Source organism: Protopterus annectens, chromosome 9.part0 (assembly GCF_019279795.1).
Source record: "Protopterus annectens isolate FY-2018-M chromosome 9.part0, PAN1.0, whole genome shotgun sequence".
Lineage (NCBI taxonomy): Eukaryota > Metazoa > Chordata > Ceratodontiformes > Protopteridae > Protopterus > Protopterus annectens.
Window position 1 is genome coordinate 1,087,294,875 of NC_056743.1, and position 17,210 is coordinate 1,087,312,084.

At 42.2% G+C, this 17,210-nt stretch overlaps 1 protein-coding gene across 4 annotated transcripts in view; it reads right to left on the reverse strand.

Moving 5' to 3' along the window:
* The window catches only part of LOC122811822 (cyclic AMP-dependent transcription factor ATF-7-like), a 2,228,331-nt gene that overhangs the window by 652,577 nt on the left and 1,558,544 nt on the right, over positions 1 to 17,210 (reverse strand). For all 4 annotated transcript variants that reach the window (XM_044083930.1, XM_044083931.1, XM_044083929.1 and 1 more), the window contains one exon: positions 5,370 to 5,527. In XM_044083930.1, coding sequence (XP_043939865.1) covers positions 5,370 to 5,527 — 158 coding nt within the window. The remainder of the gene's footprint in view (positions 1 to 5,369; positions 5,528 to 17,210) is intronic.

Genomic DNA, 17,210 nt, shown 5'->3' on the forward strand with positions numbered 1-17,210 from the left:
GATCTAGTGAGGCCATAAAGGTCTGGGCTGGCAATAATAGAAGACGGGTTTAAAGGACAATATTCTGAATGATGGAACGTTTAAGAAAAGGTTTAGAAAGGATAGATCTAGTACTGGTCTCCAAGGGCCATCTTTTTTGGGGACCAGAAAAAGTCTTGAGTAGAAGCCTTTTCCTTCCTGTCCTGGAGGGACAGGTTCTATAGTTCCTAATGTCAGAAGGTCTTGCAGTATGTGAGGAATGAGGGTTGGGGCTGATTTTTTGGGGAGAAAAGAAATGTCCTTGGAAGGGGCTTTTCCTTCCAAGAAAGAAAATATCCATTTTGTATGACTGTCAGTACCCAGCAGTCTGATGTGAACGGTTTCCAAATGGGGAGGCAATGGGAGAGGCGGGCTGATAAGGGGAGGTGGGTGACACAGTCATGCATTCTTTGGTCCACTTCTATGTTGAAAAGGCTGTCTTTGACGGGGTTGTGAGGCAATGGGTCTGGAGGAGGTTTGCCTCCTGGTTCCTCTCCTATGCCTGGAAGAGGAAGGGGTAGCAGAGGAAGGGGGGCTCCTGATAAAGGTAGTCTTAGCAGGATAATTCCTGTAGTATTAAGGGATGGGGGACAGAAGTAAGTGCTTCATGTCTTGAAGGTCATTACTTTTTTCCTGCAGGTTTTTGTAAAGGTCTGCAGACGGTTTGCCAAACAGGAGGTTGTGGTCTAATGGAGCGTCTAGGATTTTAGACTTGAAATCCTCTAGGAGGGGTTGGAGGCATAGCCAAGAATATCTGCAGAGTACTGATACAGAAGCAGCAGACCTAGCACAGGCCTCTGCTGCATCGTAACTGCATCTAATAGAATGTCTGGCTACCTGGGAAGCCAGGGACAGTTTAGATGCTATCTCAGTTTTGGTGGGGCAGTCAGGGGTGGATGCCAAGAGAGTACAGGGTTGTGATACTAGGTCCAAGGCATATTTAACCATGTGGGTTTGGTAGTTGATAGCTCTGTAGGCCAGGGTGGAGGAGGTGTAAACCTTCTTTCCTATCCTGTCCATGCTTTTGCTATCCTTATCAGTAGGCAGAAGAGATGCAGAAGGAATCAGTCTAGACTGCTTATCAGGGGATACAGCAATTACAGCAAGGTCTGCCAGGGGTGGTTTTACTAGGAATTTTTAATCATCTGGGACTTTGCAGAACCAGTCCGGTCTCTTAGGGGTGGGTGGTTGTGAGTCTGGGTTCTTTGATGCTGAGGTGAAAGCATCAAGGTAGGCAGGGATGACTGGTGGGATGGCAGAAGGCGAGGGGGATTCCACTTGGAGAAGTTCAAAGTACCTCCTTTGGGTATCAGTCATCTGGGAAGTGTCCCATTTAAAGTATTCTTCCATTTTAGTGATAGTCTCCCCAAATGTGATATCCTCTGGTGGGGAGTCTCCTTCTATGGATTCCTCATCTAGGGAGTAGTATTCAAGAGGGAAGGCAATTTGTGAAGAAAAGGAAACTGATTCATCTGAAGATGAATAATAGGGTTCCAGTTCTTCATCCTCTTCTTGGGCAGTAGGCAAAAGGAGAGAAGTGGCAGAAGCAGGCCTAGGGATAAGCACTGGAATAGTAGAGGGGAAAGAGGCTGTGGGCCAAAGGGCCATGAAGGCCTGCATCAAGGAGGTGGTAAAAGATTGCCAGTCTGGAACTCCCTCAGAAGGTGGAGTCTGGTGCTTTGTTTTCTGTTTCCTTTTTAAAGGCGTAGGTCTCGGAGAGGACCTGGGTTCAGGAGCTGGGGAATCGCTAGGAGTTTCAGGCAGTGGGATCCCGGTCGTTCGCCCGATGATATCTGGTTCCCCTTTGACATCAGTTGGGACCGACGTCAGAGCTATCTCCGTGGACGTGCTGGCCGTTACTTCTGAAGTGGCTTCCTCGAGGGGAGCCGCTGAAGTAGATGGTTCTATCAGACATCGTGCAACTCCTAAATCGGAAGCTGGTGGGACGTCCGATGGCAGAGAGACAGAGGAAGTAGGCCTTGAAACCTTGGACTTTTTTCCATGGTGCTTCTGTCGGAGTGGCTGATTTGAGATCCAGCCTGAGCGGAAATTTTTTGAGCCTCTGTTTTAAGTATAAGTTAAGGGCGGCCAGATGGTTATGAAGGGTCTTGGGTACAAAAGATTGACAAATGGAGCAAGCGGTATGGTCATGCTCTCAGCCTAGACAAAAGATGCAGCGGTTGTGTGTATCTGTGAAGACTGGAATAGATGGTTGAAGGCTGCCAGCCTAGTCAAGTAGAATTTGATACATAATTCTGGCATTTGTAAATATAAATGTAAAATACAGGCTTTTGTCTTAAATGTACAGAAATGCTGTTTCAACAATGTAGCAACATTGCCATTTGCTGTAAGGAAAACTAAGCTAAGCATTTCAAATGTTCTTTGAAATTAAAATTATGTTCTGTATGTTCTTTGATCTCCAGAGCTCGGAGCCATTTGGTCTGGGCTATCACATTCTTTCTATTGTTTTAGCTTAAGGAATAATTACTAGAGTGTACATGTGAAATGTCTTTTATTGTTGTAGTTTCCTGAGCAGGTGTCAGATTGTAAAATAATGTAGCCTGTTGGCCTGGGAACTCCACACTAAGTGTCAAAATGATGTAATGTGTATACTGGGAAAACCTAAGTGTCAAAATGACAATCTGGGAGGGCCCAGTAGAAATGTGTGTTAGTGATTTTAAAAACTATTGCTCAGAGAGAGACTGTAAGCATTTTGATCTTGGACATCTAACTCAGCACTGCCTGTTGTCTTAAGTAAGTTATCTTAGAAGTATGTTTTCTTGTAGAAATAGCGAGGACTATAAAGATTAGACTAAGTGTTTTTCTGTTATGTCAGAACTGTACTACGGAATTATTTTAAGTTTGAATAGCACTGTGGTGTAGTAGTATTGTCTTGTGTTTTTTGTATTTGTTGTTAAATATTTTAAACTCTTTTCAACTGTGGCTGGTTTTTGTAAAGATAAATTAAGCTCTAGAGTACAATGCATGCTTATAAGTGATCCTGTAATAAGCCCTTCCAATAAGCCTTGATTGCTTAATTATACTACTATTGGATAAGAATATTGCACAGTAATAACTGGACACCCTTTTAAGGGCCTTTGGGTAGCTGATAAATATTAGCTGGTGGTGGCAGTAATTACTACCTTATAGTCTGGGTATAGGGGCTCAGCTGGAGAATCTGTGTCAGCCTTTCCCAGGAGTGTCTGTGAAGTTGTATAAATACTTATCTCAAAGTGTGTGTGTCAGCTACTTGGGCAGGGACATGAAGCACTGGTTGGAGGAGGTTAGCTTGCCAGCTAGGCTGAGATCTGGACCCTAGAGCTGTGCCAGTGGGGAGACTTATTGGGGACCTGGGGAGCAAGGGAGCGACCAGCCTCGGACTGACTGTGATCTCTGTGTGCTCTTAAGGGAAATTGCAATTTACTGTGTGTATTTGTTATCCTTTCCTCTTATATGAGACGCACTCTCTGGTGTTAGTGGTGAGGACTGAGGCTCCTTGATTGCTAGGCCAGGGCATGGGCATCACAGTAGCTTTATGCGGTGTCTGGCACCGACACTGGCATTTACCTTTCTTAGCTGACATCAGCTAACGGTAACTACAGCAAACCAAGCTCAAGCAAATAAAGGCAAAATCCTGAACGGGATACTTAGCTTTAGAAGTCAGAGTAGAGGAGCAAAGCGATCAATGTGACGTTGACTGTGGCTGAAAAGTTCTGAGGTCTGTGCGTGTAGACGTCACATTTAAGGTCCCTGGTTTATGGCGCTACGCATGATGTCCCACGCACCTACAGCAGCCAGGCTTAAGGTTTTGTATAGGAGCCGACGTTGAGGTCACCTGAGGCGGGGAATCCCACACTAAGAATACTACAACATAGGAATAGAAGGACATCACTGATTACAGTCATATACTTACTGCGAAAGATGTAATCTTTCAGTGTAATCTATTATCCACTAGCACACTTGTTGGTGACTTTCCAGGGGATGACACTGACCTTGTAAAATCTCCAAAATATAGATGTAATTAGGTCAATCACAATGTGCTGCAAAGCAAATTGAAGTAATAAAGATAATTCCCAAACTCTGTATATACACACAAATATAAATAATATATCAATATTTTGGGAGAAACAATGGCACAGAAGGACAGACTTCCAAATGTCTGCATGGCAAATAAGCAATGAAGTAGGTATGGGTGGGTGCCCCTCCACTTTACACCATGTGTCACACTGGCCTTCACGGTGTGGAGAAAGCAGCCCTGTGTGGGAATGTCCAAAAAGCACTGGAGCTTGACCATATGGTTAGCAGTTATCTGCCTATAGTATAATTCTTGGTGTAATGAATCTTACTGCAGCAGTGAGCCCTTTGATAATCATTAGGTCAGCTAATCTGTTAAACATGTTCTAAACTGCTAAAGATAAACTAGTTATCAAAAGTTTTAAATTACACTTCTAAAACAGTAATCTTTACCTATACACTGGTTAGAACTAAAAATGTTTATTCCATTTAACTTGCTTGTATGTGGTACATATATCAAGAATATGAAACCTAGTTTTTGCAATGTCCACTAACCTGCTGAAACACAAATCTGAACTACACCAAGGGATATGTTATCTGTACCTTTAAATCAGGGAAGTGAATTAATTTAAACCAAATTAACTAAGGGCACAACTGGAGGCATGGGTAGCTGGAACACTGTCTGCAGATGTTCAATGGGGTAACTACAAACTAAATGTTGTAGGCAGGTAATTGGCTCCTTGCACTGGCACTTCTGCATGTACATACTCATGAATAACGTATTAACCTTAATTTTACTCTGAGTATTACTGAAAGCAACAAATCTTCATCCCACATTATATTCATTAGAAAGTAATGTACAGCTCCAAATGGACAGTGGCTACACTCTGGTAACAATTATCACACACTTACATTTCTTACTGCAGGGTCAGATCACTCACATCCACGTTATTAACTTACACTTGGGAAACTAAATGCTAAATGACTAACTGCAATGGTTCCTTCAGTTCATTAAGAGAAAGGAAGCCAAAAAGTCTAAAAGATCACTGCTCTAACTTGTGGGAATGACAAAACATCAGACTAAAGTAAAAGACAACAACAATGCTAAGAAAACCCCTAAAGTGATAATTACACAAGATGCTAGTCTAAACTTGAAAGCTTCACAATAATAAACTGTTGTGCCAGTTCCACACATCATAAGTTGCGTCTACGCCCATGTGTTCTTCTGGTTTGAATTTGAAATATATGGAAACTCAAGATGAAATGAGCATGTGCATTCTCCCTTCTTCAATGGAACTATTACATGTTCTGAAATGTAATGAAAACATCCCACTTACCCTAGAAGTCTGTTGGAAGGAGGAGCCTGCGTAATGACAGATGTTGGTGATGGTAAAGTAGGCTGTAGTGGGTCATACCCTGGATGTAGTGGCAATGATCCTGGACGAACAATGGCAGGCGTGGGTGTAGAACTGGCAACAGTTTTAGGGGTCATCTCCTGAGGAGAAAATTAAAAGCAGAGCACATAAATCAAAAGTAAAGAATCATGCGAAAAAATGCTAGTAAGAGTGATGGCATATACCATTAACATCTGGGAAAAAAGTTAAAAGGAAAAGGGATGCAGAGATAGCAATGATGGACATGGTGACATGAACAATCCCTGTATAACTACATAAAGGAGCATCAAGAAAATGAAAGCCTGCAAAAGGACAGTACGCACTACAAACTGCTTGTGGAAGTGGTAAATAATTCATTTTAGCAAACCCATGGTTTACAATAACACAACTCTAAACCAAACCAGGGCAATGTATTATTCCTAACCAAGAAACAATTTCATTAGACAATTCAGACTACTGTCCTCATCATCTAGTGCAGGAACTTAACCTAATCACCATCACAAGGAAGGTCTAGTGCCATATCTACACCACCATCCTTTGTACTAAATTAGTTACTTAGTACTAACAATTTTAGGTAACCACTGCAACCAAGACCATTTATAAGAAAACCAGCTCCTCATTTCCATTTAAACTGAACCTCTATGATTATGATTGTGACAACCAGTTTCAGTTCACCGACTTTCTTACAAAGATATAAGGGCACAGGAACTTCCAAGATGGCTGTACACTGAGTAACAGCTTAATTCTACTTCTCTCAATGTGTGGGTTAATTTCAGTAACTGGCTACAAAGCGTACTCCCTGGATGCCAAGAAAAAAGAAATACAGAGGACCTGGAAAAAAAATCAGCTACAAAAAGTGAGGAAGAAACACTGACTGGGGAAAGTTCTGCAGCTGTTCAGCAAAAAGCAATGTAATCTCCAGACATGAATTCCAGTAACCTACAGGAAGATACAAGACAACTGCACACAGACCTGGTTAAAATAAACAAAACACCGATGAAGTATATCAAAACAAAAAAAATGGAAGAAACTTTAAACAGACATTCAGATGAGGTGATAAAGCTGCAAAACTCAGAAGTTGAAATGAAGAAAAGGCTTGCTGAATATCAGACTGCTCAGGAAGAGATATTTCAAAAAGTAATAGAACTAGAGGACAGAGCACATGGAGAAAACTTGAGATTTTCAGCAATAGCAGAGAAACTGGAAGGAGCAGACTGCATTAATTATATAAAAGCACAAACAAGCAACTGGACTTGTTTTCCAGAGCAGGAGTTGTTAGTTGACAGGGCATATTGTGTATATGCTCCAAACCTAGCTATGACAAAGAAACCTAGAGAAAGCACAGTTGTGTACACTTACCATAAATGTAGATATTCAAGTGTATTCACTGTTGCAGTCATCACACTTGGGTTATCTGCCTGCAGGTAGCCCTCAGTCAGCCAGAATACCAGAGACTTAGTATTTCTGCATCGGATGCTGTCGTTCCAGGACTGACGTTAGGTCGTCAGGGGTGTAAAAACAGGCAGCCGACGCCATTACAGCAGTTTTTCTTGCCCCAAATGTCAGGAGCCCCCCAAATAGGGAGCTAAGTTATGGTGGGGAAAACACCACCAGTAAAAAGTAAATACCAATACCAATATCCCAGAAGGGGTAAGTAATAGTCCTAGATAAGAGAACAAAAGAGAGAGGGAGAAAACAGGGGGCTGGAGGGTGAGAAACCAGGACTGCAACAGTGAATACACTAGAACATCTACATTTATGCTAAGTGTACACAACTGTACTATGTTCTTCATGTTTCACTGTTGAAGTCATCACACTTGGGTGGATTCCCAAAGCTGAAGAAGGCTGGAGGCAGTCAAGAAGAATTAGGGCTGGCTAGTATGCCTTGCAGGACTGCTGTAGCAAAACCTGCCCTGGATTTGGAAAAGATAGGCAGGTGGCAATGCTTGGTGAAGGTGTGTACAGAACTCCAGGTTGCAGCTTCAAGGATGTCCCTGGTAGGGACTCCCCTGAGAAATGCTGTAGAGGAAGATGTTGCTTTAGTGAAATGTGTTCTGACCCCCTTGAGGGGTGGGTTTCCCATGGTGCTTGTAGCAGAAATGGATGCAGTGTGCTATCCATCTGGAAATAGTTTGTTTTGAAATGGCCTAGCCCTCTGCCCCTGTTGCAAAGCTCACTAGTAGCTGGTCAGATTTTCTGAAAGGCTTCATCCTATCAAGGCAGAATCTGAGTTGTCTGTGCATGCCCAAGGAGTGCAGGATCCTTTCCCCTTTATTTTGAGGATTAGGGAAGAAGTTTGGCAAATGGATGGATTGGTTGAGAGCCACACTGGACACCACTTTAGGCATAAAGGAGGGGTTAAGTCCTGAGGGAAACCCTGTCATCATGGAAAATAATAAAGGGTTCCACAGCCATCAGTGCCTGTAGCTCAGGCACTCTTCTAGCAGAAGTGATGGCTAGATGCAAAGATGTTTTCCAAGAGAGGAATTTTAACTCTGCTGAAGCAGCAGGTTCAAAGCAGGGAAGTGTGAGCTTTTCCAGTACAAAGTTAAGGTTTCACGCAGGGGTGGGTGCTCTCCTTGGTGGCCCTAAGTTGTATGTCCCTCTCAGGAATTGTCTGATAAGAGGGTGCGAGAAGAGAGGTGGCTCAGTGTTGTAATGAGCAGAAATGGCTGAGGCATGAATCTTAATGGAAGGGAAGGACAGGCCTTTGTGGAGTAGATCTGCTAAGTAATCCAGGATTAGAGGCAGGGAGGGCAGTGTCGTGTCCTCTCCTTTATACTGAATCCATGAGCAGAACTTTTTCCACTTATCAGCATAGGATTTTCTTGTGCTAGGTCTTCTGGCTTCAAGAATGACGTCCAGCATCTGCTTGCTTAGGGTTTTTGGGGGAGAATTCAAAAAATAAGCCAGGCTGTAAGACTTAAGGTTTGCAGTTGTGGGTGCAAAATCTGTCTCTCCTGCTGAGAGAGCAGGGTTGGGTCCTACTATAAGTGTCAGGGTGGCACCGGTGTCAGGCTGTGCAGGGGGAGGTACCAGTGCTGGCATGACCAGTCCGGGACAATCAGAATTGTCCTTGGTCTGTCCTGTTTTATCTTTAGTAACATTCTTGAGAGAAGGGGCTGAGGGGGAAAGGCACAGATTGAGAGGTTTACCTACTGAAAAGCTAGGGCACCCACTTTCCAGGCCCTGCTGTGAGGATTTCTGATGCAGAATTTGCTGAGCTGGTTATTGTACGGGGAGGCAAAGAGGTCCACCTCTGGGGTCCCCCCATTTCTGAATAAGAAGGTTGAAGGTGCTGGGCTCCAATTGCCACTTGTGTGGATATAGGAGATTTCTGCTTAGGTCATCTGCCAGTGTGTTTTGTTTGCCTGGCAGGAATTAAGCTTGCAGATGGACTTGAATGTCCAAGGCTGTGTTCCACAGGGTAACGTGCAGAGTGGGTAGGAATGGGTTCCCCCCTACATGTTGATGTACCACATAACTGTGGTGTTGACTGTTTTATCAGCAGTTGTCCTGGAAATACTAGGGATCTGAAAGCTGTCAGGGCATTCTGTACAGCTAGCATCTCTTTTTGGTTGATGTGCAGATGAACTTGACTTGGGTTCCAGTGGCCCTGAATACATTTGCCGTCCATGTGTGCCCCCCAGGCACAGTCTGACACGTCTGTGGTTAGGGTCTGGGTAGCATGGTGTAGAGTAAAAGGCAGTCCCTTGTTCTGGTTGCATGCTTCTGCCCACCAATGGAATTCTGTCCTTAGACAGGGTATGATAGGAATGACTGTTTTCCAGGTCCTGAAAATGTTGGCACCAAAGACTTTTTAAGTACCACTGAAGTTTCCTCATATGCAGTCTTGTATCTGGAATTAGTAGTATGCATGAAGCCATGAACCCTAGGGCTTGCATTATTTTTCTTGCTGATAGCTGGGTTCTGGTGGCCTTTTTTTTAAGTAGCCTGTCAGACTTGTTTTTCTGAAGTGAGGAATGCCATCTGGGAAGTTGTGTCCAAGCTTGCTCCTAGGAATTCAATCTTTTGACTGGGTACCAGTTTTGACTTTTTTTCGTTGATGGTGTACCCCAAAGAAGTGAGAAGATTTTTCACAAATGTCAGGTGCTGCTGCAGCAATTCCTGTCTGCCTGAATCAGGCAGTCATCCAAGTATGGATAAATTTGGATATTTCTCTGCCTGCAGTATGCAATGGCTGGAGCCAGGCATTTTGTGAATACTCTGAGTGCAGTAGATAAGCCAAAGGGAAGTGCAGGGAACTGATAATGCATAGATCCTGCTCTGAAATGTAGATACTTTCTGCATGACTCCCTTTTGGGGATGTGCAGACAGGCTTCTTTTAAGTCTAGGGTGACTAACCAGGCATCCTTGTTTAGCATAGGAAGGAGCTGTTGCAGGGTAAGCATTTTGAATTTTGGTACCACCAGGAAGGTGTTGAGAATTGAAAGAGCCAGGATTGGGCGCCAAGAACCCTCTTTCCTAGGTACCAGGAAGAGTCTGGAGTAGAATCCTTGACCCCTTTGCTGTAGTGGGACCTGCTGAATAGCTCGGATGTTGAGCAGGGAAAGTACTTGGTTTTGAGCCTCTGCCCACTGCTTTGGAGGAAGGTCTGGAAACCCGCTTGGGGTTGGCAGTAAATGGAAATAAAATTTGTATCCCTGGGATACAATGCTGAGGACCCACCGGTCCTGAGTGATGGACATCCAGTTTTTTGCATGAAGGGCAAGTCTTCCTCCTAGGGGCACAAGCAATTGGGCAGGGCTGGGGAGTGGAGTAGAGAAGTCATTGTGAACTTTTTCCATAAGGAGGTGTCTTACCACTCCCTGCTTTAGGGATGGGGGCACTCCATTGCTTAGATCTCTGCATACCCTGAGACTGTAGTCTGGGTGGTCTGTTTCCCCTGGGTCTGGTTTGAGAAGACCTGGAGGGGGCTGGAAAGGACCAGTGTTTGGAAGGGCAATGCCTACTGAATCTAGGGGGTTGCACTTGTAAGAATTCTTTAACAGTCTGCATAGACTTAGCTTTTTCTTCCATCTTTTTAAGAACGTCTTCTGCTTTGGTGCCAAACCAACAGTCTTTATTCAAAGGCACGTCTAGTAACTTAGATTTGACATGACCTGGCAAGGACTGCTCCTTCAGCCAAGCATGTCTTCTCAGTACAGAGCCAGTGACAGCTGCCCGGCAAGATGCTTCTAGGGAGTCAAAGCCACACGGCAAAGTATGTTTGCTGACTTGGCTTACAGAGTGCATAAGCTCCTGCAATTCTTTATTTTCTGCACAGTCTGAAAAGGTAGCCACTTTTTGTTTACTAAGTTCCATAATATGTTGCTGGTACTTCAGCATGTGAAACTGGTAATTCAATGCCCTAATAGCTAGAGTAGCAGAGGTATATACCTTCTTATTCCATCTGTCCAAAGCTCTGGAATCCCTGTCCAAAGGGGTGGGATTCTTGGCTGTAGTAGCCTTGATACCTTTAATCCCCTGATAAATGATCTCTGAGCCAGCAGTAGGATTTTTGAAAAGAAATTTGTGAGTGTCAGGTACTCTGTAGTACTTGTCTGGTTACCTAAGGGCAGGAGGTAAAGTGTCAGGAGTAAGACTGGATTTGTTAAAACATCATCCACAACATCCAGGAAAGGTCGGTACAGGTAAAGGTCTGTGCTGAGGCAACTCTAGAAATTATCTGAGTTTCTTTTTGGACTGAGGGTGGTCTTGGCATTCCCAGTAGAAATGCTCCCTTAAGGTGTGCAAGGTTTCACCAAAAGAAAAATCCTCTGGAGGGGAGGCAGATGAAATGGATTCCTCTGCATCTGAATCTTCATAAGCAGATAAAGGCATGTCTTCATAATCAGAAATCTCACAGTCATCGGACTCCTGGTCTGTAGTAGCTGAAGGGGACTGGGCTCTTTGTCTCTTATCAGGGGAAGGCTGACTTCGCCTAATCAGTGTAATAAGGTCTTCAGCCATTCTAAGCATTTGTTTTTGTAGCATGGGAGCAGAAGCATGCGCTTTGGTCGTCGGTTTTCTAGGTGTAGTGCGTACTCTGGGCCTAAGAAACTCGGTAGTTTTGGTTAAAAAATCGTCGTCTGTTTAAGTCGAACATCGGTACAGCGAATAACTGCCTCAGAAGCCGGTGCCTGCTCAGCAGCTCCGGACCCATCCAAGGTAGAAACATTTGCAGGTTCCATAGTCAAAGAATAGTCTCGCAGCATACCGGAATCTGAATGGGTCTTGGTAGAGGCCTGCGAATCCACGGAAGCCGGCATCAGGGGCTGCAAAAGGCGCCTCACTGAGTACCGGCGGACTGGCAACTAGCTTAACGGAAGCATCATTGGCAGTTTTGGACCTATGCAGTCTCTCTATATCTTTATCCTTGCGTTTTTTCAGAATATCGGCAGTCGGATGGCTTACCGAAGCCATTTCAGAATATGGAGACTGAGAGCAAAAGAATTTAGCAACAAAGAGAGCCCAACGATGAATGGTTCAGGTGTTAAACAATGCACAAAACTGACAGCGAGGGATGTCGTGGTCTGGGCCTAAACAGGTGATGTAGTAAGAATGAAAATCTCTATGAGGTATTTGCTTTCCACAGGCAAGACAATTGTTAACTTTTTCTGACATCAGTTAGAGCAAGAAAAAAGGATCCCCAACGGGGTACTTAGCTTTAGAAGACTTCAGGATTATACAGTTTGTAAATGAAATTCAGGTAGTGGCCGACCGGCACTTGCGAACTGCTTCTGCTTCGGGCTCCTCGGCAAGAAAGACTGATGTAATGGCGTCGGCTGCCTGTTTTTATACCCTTGACGACCTGATGTCAGTCCTGGAGTGACAGCATCCGACACAGGAATACTAAGTCTCTGGTATTTGGGCCGACTGAGATCCAACAGATAACTCTAGTGTGATGACTGCAACAGTGAAAAACGAAGAACATCTTTAATAGCAAAAATGCAATCCTACCAGCAGAGGATGCTGATTGACAAAACTGTGACAGAAGGACAAAGTACTAAAAGTGGGAGACAGTAGAGTGTTTAAGCAGAATGATTACTCACTGTACACCGGGCAGAAGAGGAGCAAATTTATTCCACTATTCACGGAATGTTGAAATGCTGGTGTGAGATTCAAACTCCTGTACCCAGCTGTCTTAAAGGTATTCTTCCCTGGAGGGACAGAATCATTTTTTGATGAAGTATATGCTAAAGAGGAAATACAAAAGTTTATTCAACAAAAGGTAAACAATGAAACAGGAGGAGATTCTGCTTCTTGTTCTTCTGGTAATAAAGACCCCAGAGAGACTGCACCTGTGAAACCTTACCCAATGTTTCAAAAGAAAATGTTGGGCAGCAGGAAGGGAGCATGAGAGCTGACTAGAAGAACTGAGTGTACGATGGAAATGAAGCAGAGACAGGATTTGGGAGATGGAGATGAACATGAATAAAACCAATAATGTATTGTGGGTTTACAATGCAATAATTATATTTGTGAAACATGACAGAAGAAAATCTGGAAATATTGGACTTTTTTCAGAATCTGTTGGACTTGTGGGGGATTCTAAAGCATATGCCTTACTTCATGTCATTAATGTTCGGAGAAATGCTTTGGGGAGGGGAAGAGGAGGGAAAAGTTAACTGTAAGTAAAGATTTTTTTTTTCTTAAATGCTACTACTTTTGTGGTGTGTGGTTTTCTTTACATGCTATAAAGTAATGTTTTCTCAGTTACTGTTAAGTGTAATAGGCATTGTAAACACATGTTGCTGTTCTGTTTTTCTTTTCTTTCTCCCTTCTGTCTTTCTTCTTGTTCAGTTTTAAGAAATGTAGGCACTGCAATGTAAAAAAAAAAAAAAAAGCTTGGTTAAAAAAGCATGACGAGAAAAATTCATGTGCTTTTTCTCATTCTTGCATAAGGGGAATGACTGGATTACGGACCTTAGGCTGATTTGGTAACATGTTTTTAGAAAAAGCAAGTAAATGAAAAAGAATATTGAATATTATGAGGTTTTTGCCTAGCAAAAAAAAAAAAAAAGAAACGGCTAGGACCTAATGTTCTCTGAAAGCATTCAGGGGTTTTCCCTGCTGCAAGAGATATAACGCTAAGACAAAAGCAATTAGCACTTAGTAGAAGCACAGGCTGCACACATCACTTTTAGCATGCATAACCTTTCTTTTAGGTTAAACTCTAGTCTGTGAGTTTGGCTGCCAGTTTGGGACCTTTGTTCCTATTCGTAGGCTAAAACTTCAATATTTGAAAATGTACATAGTTTTGTCTGTTAGTACTACGTTAATAGGTTTTAGGGGGTACTGGGAGTGTATCTGTTTTTCTGTTGGAGGGCTTTCAATAAAACAAAAAGTTTTGTAAGATGTGACATAAGCTCAAGTGGATATGACAAGAAAGTGTATCAAAGTTCGACCTGCCAAAAAGTGTACGCATGTAATACAAAAGCTGGAACTAGACATTTAACAAACAAGTTGTTATGCATAAAAGGTGGGAATAATAACTTTTTAATGCAATGATGCTTTTTGTAATGTCTTTAAATGTCAACAGTCTCACATATAAATACAAAAAAGAGCGCAGTGAACTATATTTAAAAAATGTAGAGTGCAAAAAGCTATGTTACAGGAGATGCACTTAGAAAGAACTGAACATGTGAATTTGATAAAGAAAGGTTTTCAGGATGGTTATTCAGCAGAATACCTGGGACAAAGGAAAAGAGGAGTACTTATATTAATTGCAAGAGGAGCTCCAAAAGTCATAGAAGAGGATAAAAAAGATAATGGCAGATTTGTAGTGCTAAGAGGCTGTTGGGCAAGGGAAGAGGATTACACTAGCATGTATTTATACTCCACCGGAAACTGCAGTAATTCAGCTTAAGAAAATTCTGAGAGAAATAATAATTTTTCAGCAAGGAATATTACTTGTAGCTGGGGACTGGAATGTGATTTGCAGCAGTGAAGGTGTGTCTGGGTGTGGCCCAGAATGGAAAATTATAACAAAGGAGTGAGTATTTTTGAAGAAATTTCTGAAAATGTTTGGAATGGAAGATGTGAATTCAGTAATAGGAGTTCAGAGTGAATTTACATATTATTCCCAGAAGATATAAAAACTGGGCTAGGCTAGACAGAATTTACATTTCACAAGAACATGTGCATTTAATTGAAGGTCTTGACATGCACCCAATAATTGTTTTAGATCATGCGCCAAAATGAGACACTGACACTTTCTCACCCACCTGTTGAAAAGAGAGGAATTTAAGGAATGGTAGTGGAGATTATTCAGGAGCTATTAGAGATGACAGAAACTTCTGAAAATATAGCTAGGAAGTGAGATAAAATTATGGAGTTTAAAAACAGGGTGGAATAAAAGAAAGAGAGCTATGGTTAAGAAGTAATATGAATTATTTAGAGGGACTGACAAATTAAGTATTGCTGTATAGGTGGAATATCACAGAACAAGAAGAGGATCAACTGCAGAATGCTAAGCAGAAAATAAGGGATTACCTCGATAATATGCACAGGTTTAGAAAGACTGCTGTTAAGCAACTGTTTCTTGATAACAACACTACAGCACAAAAACATTTAGCACAATGACTCAGGCAACAGAAAGTAGAAAAGGGCAGTCACCAAGCTTAGGGAACCTACAACAAAGAGATCCTGTAGAGGTATTAGAAATATTTCGGAAATTCTATGAAAGTCTGTAAAAAGCAAAGAAATACGGAAATCAAGAAAAGGTACAAATGTAAATGTTTACGGAAGAATTAAATATGCCAAAGTTAGAGGTAGATGAGGATCAATTACTAATGTATAGGATAGGAGGAGAGGAAAAGTCCCCAGGAATAGATGGTATTCCTGTGGAAGTTTGGAAGCTATGAAGGAAAAAAATTGATAAAGATCTGAAAGTTTTTAACAGTATTTTAACAGGAGAAGTACCAACGTCTTGGAAGAAAGCAGTGTTTAGCTATAACATCTAAATAGGATAAAGATCCATTGGACCCAGCTTCATAAAAGCCCATTTCAGTACTAAACCATGATTATAAAGTGTTCATGTCTATAATGGATAAAGAAAGACAAAGGTAATGCCAAAATTGATAGATATGGATCAATGTGATTTTGTGGAGGAGAGGCAAACATTTGACAACATTAAGAGAACACTGATGATCCAGAGGGAAGCAGAATGTAAGAAAATACCATTGCTGTTGGTAGGTCTTGATGCAGAGAAAGCATTTGACAGAGTAAACTGGGACTTTACGAGCAGGCATTTGCAATTCCTGAAAAATTTATAAAATTGATTAGGAGTATACATGATGGATCGGATGTGAAAACTGAAGTGGGTGGGGTCCTTTCTGATCATTTCTGCTTGAGCAAAGGAACCAGGCAGAGGTATCCTCTTTCCCCTTTGTTATTTGCATTACATTTAGAACTACTGGCAAAGAAAATAAGGGACTCAGAAATTCAAGGATATAACTGGTACGGTAGTCAAGTAAAGTTGGCTCTATTTGCAGATGATATTTTATACTTGACAAAACAAGAAAGAGACATTACAGTGTTGTGCAACATTTTGAGACTGTTTCAAATATTTCTAGATAAAAAATGAATGAAGCTAAAACAAAGGCAATAGTGGTAAATTATGTACCCACACACAAATTGGTTCAGCAATATCCTTATTTATGGGAACACAATAAAATAAAGTATTTAGAAGTATGGATTAAAAATGATTCTGGTGTGGCAGCTAAGGATATGTGGGAAGAGATTAAACAAATGATAATACAAAGACTGAGAAAATGGAAGCTTTGTTACATGGATAGTAAGACACATGCAGTCAAAATGTTTTTAGTCCCTTTAGTCTTATACACAGGTCAGGCAGATTTTTATCAACCAGTGGAGAAGTTGTGGTTAGCAATTAATGAAGAGCTGAAGGACTTTATCTGGGAGGGGAAGACGGCAAGAGTCAAGTGGTATAAGATGATTATTCCAGTACAACAGGGTGGACTATATGAAGGGGTATTTCAGAGCTATAGAATTAAGGGTCCTATACATAGCACAAGCAAAACAAAAAGAAGTTATGTACCTATCATAGCATTCCATGTTTGTTGTCCTTCATCTCGCCTTCCTTCTTGCTGGTTGGGTTAAGACTCGGCCGATTTACTATAGCTCGAGAGCTTATACTGGCTTGAGGCTAACCCCTATTCCAACATGCCTAGCGGTAGCTACCCAGATCTCATTTGTGATAGCCCACACTAGACAATCATAGTAAATGCAAATTCTACTAAGCTCTTACACATTCAAGGTTAGGAAGGAAAGAGGAAAAACAAGGCATGGTTAACTAACCTGGCAAGTCAACAGGAAACTCAGCCCATGTAACCAATGAAGGAATTCCTCTTGATCCTCCAGGAAGGGGGAAAGAGGGGGGACGCAAGAAGGAAGGTGAGATGAAGGACAACAAACATGGAACGTTATGATAGGTACATAACTTCTTTATGTTATGTTGTCCCAGCTCACCTTCATTCTTGCTGGTTAGGACCGCGTCCCCAGCACCTGCTTCTTGGGTGGCTCACTGGAACAAACTCTTCAGGACCGTGGAACCAAAGGATGCCCTGTTCCGGGAGACCACATCTACTTTGTAATGAGTGATAAAGGTATGAGGATTTGCCCATGTTGCTGCTGCACAGATTGAATCTAAAGGCAATTTGGCTTGGAAGGCAACAGAGGTAGCTAAGTACCTGGTTGAGCGCAATCTGGCTTTCCCTGGAATCTTCTTTTTATGCAAACCGTACGTATAATTGATTG